Raw genomic sequence first — 6,783 nt, 5'->3', positions numbered from 1 at the left:
GGAAGGGCTCGGGCGCCCCTACCCCGCGGCGGCTGCTAGGTGGCGCTGTTGCTCCACGCTGCGCGCTCCGCCCGCCGACAACTTGACCCCGCTGACGTCACGGCCGTCTGAATCATCAAGGCCATTTTCAAATCCCATTGGTCTAGCCGTCACATGGCGAGGCCCGAATGCGCGGATAATTATGGGGCTGGTGCCCCCCCGCTCCCCTCCCGCCCCTCCAGCCGCCCCTCCAGCCGCCCCCCCCCCGGATGGGGGAAAAAAAAAAGATGTCAGCTCCTCCGCCGTAGTGTTGCTCCTTAAAAACCCCTCTCTCTGAAAATGACATGCCCTCGCAATGTGACTCCCAACTCGTTCGCGGAGCCCGGGGCCGCGCCGGGCGGAGCAGAGCGCTACGGCCGGGGCGCAGGCATGTACATGCAGCCTGGGAGTGACTTCAACTGCGGGGTGATGCGGGGCTGCGGGCTCGCGCCCTCGCTCTCCAAGAGGGACGAGGGCGGCAGCCCCAACCTCGCCCTCAACACCTACCCGTCCTACCTCTCGCAGCTGGACTCCTGGGGCGACCCCAAGGCCGCCTACCGCCTGGAGCAACCTGTTGGCAGGCCGCTGTCCTCCTGCTCCTACCCACCTAGTGTCAAGGAGGAGAATGTCTGCTGCATGTACAGCGCGGAGAAGCGGGCGAAAAGTGGCCCCGAGGCAGCCCTCTACGCCCACCCCCTGCAGGAGTCCTGCCTCGGGGAGCACGAGGTGCCCGTGCCCAGCTACTACCGCGCCAGCCCCAGCTACTCCGCGCTGGACAAGCCGCCCCACTGCGCCGGGGCCAACGACTTCGAGGCCCCCTTCGAGCCGCGGGCCAGCCTGCACCCGCGCGCCGAGCACCTGGAGTCGCCCCAGCTCGGGGGCAAAGTGAGTTTCCCCGAGACCCCCAAGTCCGACAGCCAGACCCCTAGCCCCGGGGAGATCAAGACGGAGCAGAGCCTGGCGGGCCCCAAGGGCAGCCCCCTGGAGGGCGACAAGGAGCGCGCCCGGGCGGCGGACTCCAGCCCGGACACCTCGGACAACGAGGCGAAAGGTAAGGCTGCGCGGCCCGCGGCCCCGGCCGGCTCTCCCGGGCCCGGGCGGGGCGGGGCGGGGCGGGCCGGGGGCGCGCGGAGGCCGGACGGGCCCGGGATGGATGCGCCCCAGCGCCGGGCCCCGCGCCCGGGAAGGGGAGCGGCGGCCTGGCGGGGCCGGGGCCGGGGCCGGGGCCGGGGGCCGGGGGCCGGGGGCCGGGGGCGCCGAGCCCGGGACGCTGCGCCCGCTGCGGCCGCCCGGGCTGCGCTCGCTGGGCGCGGGGCCGCGGGGGCTGCCGAGCCCGGGCGGGTCGGAGGCTTTTGCAAAAAGCTTAAAATGGCGATGCCGGGCCGGGGACGGGGGAGGCGAGGCGGGGCAGAGCGAGGATGCCGCGGGGCTGCCGGCTGCGCTCTCCCAGGTGAACGTCGCTCCCCTCGCAGCGCGGCTCGCTGCCCGGGGCTCTGGTGCGTGCGCCGCGGGCTCGGCCCCGGGGCAGGGCCCGAGGAGTGGAGGTGAAGGGCTGCGGCCCGTCCTCCCTCCCCGGGCGCGGCTTGGGGCTGCCCCTGGCACAGGGCGTCTGGCGTGGTGCAAGTTTCTGGTCTCCCCCTGCTAAAGGTTGTCTTTTTTCCTTTTTCCTTTTCTGTTCCTAGTTCAATCAACAAAATGTATTTTTCCCCCATTGTTTCTCCAAAGGCAGCCCACAAATGAGTGGTTGGGCGATTTCTGTGTGCGTGGCAAGCGGTTTTCTCCCGAAAGGGAGTGTTGCGTTAGTCGGATTTATCTCACGGTGATTTTGGTTGGAGGGGGAAAGCCTGGCCAAGAGTTCAAGCTCAGGGTTCGAGATGCATCTCTGCTGCAGGAACCGGGGGCCTCCAGGACGGGTCTCTGACACCTGGAGAAAGAATGTGCCAGACACGGGAGCAGTGGAAGGGGCCTGAGGGGACCGGCTTTCCTCCGAAAAGTTGGAGCGGAAAGCATCAGCAAAAGGCCCAACTGGGAGGAGAGGAGTAAACGTGTGTCCCCACGCCCCCACCCCCGTGGCTCTGGCTGCGGGAGGCTGCTTGGAAGTGGGGCTCACTGGTTGTAGAGGCAGATGAGATCCTGAGAGCTGAGCAGACTGGGGGCGGCCTGGATCCTCAGAGTCTTGTGGCGCTTTGTATATGGATGCGGCGCACACGCATGCCTGGCGGCGACCTGTGTCACACTCACACACACGCCTCTCGCATGCTTCGCGCACACTCACGCATGCCCGCTCACACACACGCGCGCGCACTGTTTTGGCGGGCAAGGGGCAAGGACAGCGCCTTGCCCTCTTGGGTCTCCTCTGCAAAGGTGGCCTTGGCAAACCAGCCCACAGAGACCCCAGCCAGAGGAGCCCGGGGGTGTGTTCATGAGGCTCAAGGAGAGAGTGAGGTACTCACACCCACCAAGGCTTCCCTCTGGCACATGTGCGGCAGGCAGGAGGGCTTAATTTTGTGCCCTCTCCCCAGACCCTGAGCTCTGTTGGGATACAATCTTAGAGTAGGAAAAGCTGGATCCCGGCCCCACCAAAAGCAAAGTCAAGGTTAACAAGCCCACCTCCTAGCTCCAACTGCCCCCATTCCTGTAGGCTCCCCTTTCTCCCCTCCCTCCCCACTACCACCTAAGCCCTTCCACCCCAACTAATCCCTCTCAGTCAGCCTGTGCCCTTCAAGCCTCCACATCCCCTCTTACCGCCCCCTCCCATACGGTGTCTCAACCAGGCCAGAGGCAAGAGGGCTTTTGGCCAGACTTCCCCATTTGTAATTTCTTCCTTCCCCCCAAACCCAATAACCCCAATAAGAAAATAAATAAGACAGGGTTAGATGTGGAGAGCCCTGAAACAATCTGGCAAGAGGCTGCAGGTGCAGAGGCAGGAGCAGAAGTAAGGACCTTCAGATCCCTTGAACTACAGCCCCAAGTTTGCATTTTTTTTCTGGTGCCTCTCGGTTCCCCAAGGGCCCCTGCCTCATTCCCCATCAAGATAAGATCCAGGAATTGGGCAGTTCCATTTGGCAAAGGGGGGAAGATAGAGCACAGAGCTATCAGCAGCCCCCTTCGCTGGGTGCCCTTCTTGGGTCTCTGGACTCTGGGGGGTTTTTTGCTAGAAAAGATGGCCAAGGTCTCTTCTGCTGCTTGAGGAGCAAAGCTGGTCCATTGCACCAAGACTGTGCACCAGGGAGAGAAGCTGTCACTAAGATAATGGGGGATACACACTGTATCTGTGGCATCTCCTTGTATGAATAGACACATGTGCACATCTGTGTGTGTGTGTGTATACATTTGTGTAGGAGTGCGTACCTCTACAGGAATGTACGTGTACATACAGGCACACATAGCTATCTAGGCTAGATGGAGATTTCCAGGAGGCTGCATTTCCTCAGGGTATCTCTCTCCCTTGACCTTAGGTCCTATGGCTAGGGCAGTTGTCTGAGGACCCTTCAGCATGCCCCAGAGCTGTTGCCCCTGACCTCTGCTGCCTGCACGAGCAACCCTGCTTCAGCTACTCACACCTGGGGGAAATGGCCAGGAGAGGAAGAGCTGGCAACGGGAGATTGAAAGGGGCAGAGTTGCTCTGTGGCACTTCAGGTGGGAACAAGGGCTGGGGGTCTGGAACAGGGACAGCTGCAATGGCCTCTGGCCACGGGGACTAAGGCGAAGTCCCTCTGTCCCTCCGCTGCTGAGTTGAGAGGGGTCAAAGCTCTCTGGGAATTGCTCTAGGCAGCGGGGTGGACTCCGCAACCCCCTGTCTGGGGCCTGGGAAGTGCTCTTCCTTCTAGTTGGATTTTTCCAGAACTGGATTGGAACAGAGAGGAGGGAGGGCCTGGTGAGGTGGAGAGCGCCCGCCAGGGTCAGTAAGCTGAGGGAGAGTGGGAGTACTCAGAATCTGCTAGGTCAAGGTGGATTTGGGTCATTTAATTCATAAATGCTTCAGAGGCAGGAACTTTCTGTCTTCCCCCCTGGAAGCCTAGGCCATCCAAAGAAATCCTAAGAGCCCTGAGCCCCAGAGGACCCAGCAGCCAGGCCTGTGGGGCGAGAGCAGCTCCCCGTGCTCCCCCAGCCGCCCCCCCAGCAGGCTGCCAGAGGCTGCAGCGGCTGCGAGGCTTTGCCTCTTCCAGGGATACTTATGTAAATAATGTTATTTTTAACAGAGGAGATAAAGGCAGAAAACACCACAGGAAATTGGCTGACAGCAAAGAGCGGAAGGAAGAAGAGGTGCCCCTATACTAAACACCAGACGCTGGAATTGGAGAAAGAATTTCTGTTCAATATGTATTTGACGCGAGAGCGCCGCCTGGAGATTAGCAAGACCATTAACCTTACAGACAGACAAGTCAAAATCTGGTTTCAAAATCGCAGAATGAAACTCAAGAAAATGAACCGAGAGAATCGGATCCGGGAACTGACCTCCAATTTTAATTTCACCTGAGCGCGCGGCCTCCCCTCCCCCGCCCCCGCCCCCCGCTCCTTCCTTTCCCCGCCCCTCCTCCCTTTGTGCCTGGTGGTATATTTTTTTTTTCCTCCCCGAGTATAAATGCAACGCGCCTGCAAAAAAAGGCAAAGACCTCAGACTCTCCTTCCAAGGGACCTATGGTTCGTGCCGCGAAGATGCATCCACCTAAAGCATGAGAAATGGGGTGCCGGGGCGTGGGGTGTGGTGTGCCCGCATAGATGAGGGTGGGAGTGTGGCTGGTGTGTGTGTCAACCCCTCACTCACCCACGCACTCACGCACACCATCCTGTCCTCCATGCAAAGTTAAGGTCGAATCCACCCGGTCAAGGGGGAAAAAGAGGGAAAAAAAAAAAAAGAAATCAACCAGAGAAGGTCTGTAATCTCGCAGAGCACAGTCAGGATCGCTCCTTCCTTGCTGCATTTCCTCCTTAGCATAATAGACGTTTTGGAAAGTTCGGCTAGTGTTTATGTGTTTGTCGTAGCGCCCAGCGCCTCCACCAAACCCTCTCCGTGTCTTTACCTCCCAGTCGCTCTGAGAATCTGCTTGAAGTCTCGTATTTGTACTGCTTTCTGCTTTTCTCCCATCCTCCCAGCAGCCCCCACATCCCCCCCGCCACTGACACCTCAGAAATTCCATCCAGAGGAATACAAAAAAAAATTTTTAAATTAAAGCTAGAACATAGTGAAGCAAAGACAGACTGCCCCCCCCCCCCCCGCCAAATATCACCCTGTCCCTGTCTGGGAGTTGTGTTATTTAAAGATATTCTGTATGTTGTATCTTTTGCATGTAGCTTCCTTAATGGAGAAGAAAATCCTAATAAATTTCCAGAATCGTAATCCTCAAATGGGTGGTTTTTTGTTTTCAAGTGTTTTTTAGCAACACCCCCACCCCAAAAGAGGCTGAGTGTGTGGATGTGTGTGTTTTGTGTTTGACTCATCTCCTAGAGCCTTTCTAGAATGTCTCTTGGCGGGTTTAATGTAAGTGAGAGACCATAACGTTGATTTAAATATTATCCAGGTGACCACAATAAGTCAAGGTCATAAAACAGTAATGTCAGGACGGTCTTGGTGCGCGCGAGAGGTGGATTTTATGATCTGCAAATATAATGTGGTGCTGCAGTAAAAGATGCATTTAAAGGTGACTGGAGGAGGGAAGAGGCAGAGAGCAAACTGCAATCTTGAGGAGCAGACGGATCTGATTGCCTGGGGTGCTGGGCCAGGCGCACCCCACCGCTGCCGGGGGAACCCCAAGAGCCCCCCACCTATCCAAAGAGAGGAATAAACTTAACCGCCGGAGGGGGACGAGGAGCCCAGCCACCCCCCCTCGACAGCAGCAGCAGAAGCACGGGCAGAGGCAGGAGGAGGAGGCGGCGACAAGGTAAGAGAAGCGGTTTCTTGTTCTTCTCTTGGCTCTGGAGTGGGGACTGGCGGCGTCCCCAGGTGCCCGGCGTGCAGCGGGCACGACGGGGACGAAGGTGTTGCGGGCATCCGGGCTTGCCGAGAGCCCAGGCTTGCCTCGTGGCCGCTCGAAGCGGAGGGCAGTGGCCGGGAGCTCCCGCTCCTCCCCTCCCCGACCCGCGGCCGTGGGCTTCGGCGGTTAAAGGGGTAAATTGGTGGTTTTTGGCTTCTTTCTCTCCGCGGGCACTTAGGGTCGCCTCGAGGTCGACACATGGATGTAGATGTGGCTCAGTCTGGTCGTCTGCTGGGGGAAGCAGAGGGAGGGTAGGCTCGGGGAGGGCTGGAGCTGGGGGCTTAGGTTTCCTGCTCTGTGCTGGTTTGGATGCGAGCCTTGTTCAGGCTCTCGGTCCCCACGCTCCCTGGCCGTGGGGCTTTGCCAGGCAAGTGGCCTGATTGGAAGAGGCTCTGGAGCTCGGGCGCCGTGGGTCGGCCACCCATAGAGGCAGGGAAGCCGAGCAGAGCTGCGAGAGGGAGAGGCTCAGAGGGGACCCAGGAGGAGGGCACGGGAGAGCCAGCTGGGCGAGCCGGGGGACCCAGCTCAAGAGTGGAAGGGCGCTCCGGCTTCCCCCAGGGCCAGGGCCGGAGGCAGGGGAATAGCTCCGCTGCGGGGCGGGGGGCGGGGCGGGGGTTTGGCGGCTGGAGGTCCCATTTCACCAGAGTTTCCCTGAGCAATGTGCTCAGACCAGAGGCTGAGGAGGCAGTCAGAGCCCCCTACCCACCCAGCCACCCAAAGTCTACTCTGGTCCTTAGGGAGGTTGTGGGGGCGGAAAGGGGGACGGGGCTGAATTTCTTCCTTCCGCAAC

At 60.0% G+C, this 6,783-nt stretch overlaps 1 protein-coding gene across 1 annotated transcript in view; it reads left to right on the top strand.

Moving 5' to 3' along the window:
- Positions 1-220: 220 nt before the first annotated feature.
- Positions 221-6,783, top strand: part of HOXC10 (homeobox C10) — a 106,216-nt gene continuing 99,653 nt past the window's right edge. The window contains exons 1-2 of the mRNA XM_025458717.3: positions 221-1,069; positions 4,221-5,900. Coding sequence (XP_025314502.1) covers positions 319-1,069; positions 4,221-4,498 — 1,029 coding nt within the window. The 5' untranslated portion in view covers positions 221-318 and the 3' untranslated portion in view covers positions 4,499-5,900. The remainder of the gene's footprint in view (positions 1,070-4,220; positions 5,901-6,783) is intronic.

The sequence above is a fragment of the Canis lupus genome, chromosome 27 (assembly GCF_003254725.2).
Source record: "Canis lupus dingo isolate Sandy chromosome 27, ASM325472v2, whole genome shotgun sequence".
Classification (NCBI taxonomy): domain Eukaryota; kingdom Metazoa; phylum Chordata; class Mammalia; order Carnivora; family Canidae; genus Canis; species Canis lupus.
This window is presented reverse-complemented; position numbering and strand designations above follow the sequence as displayed.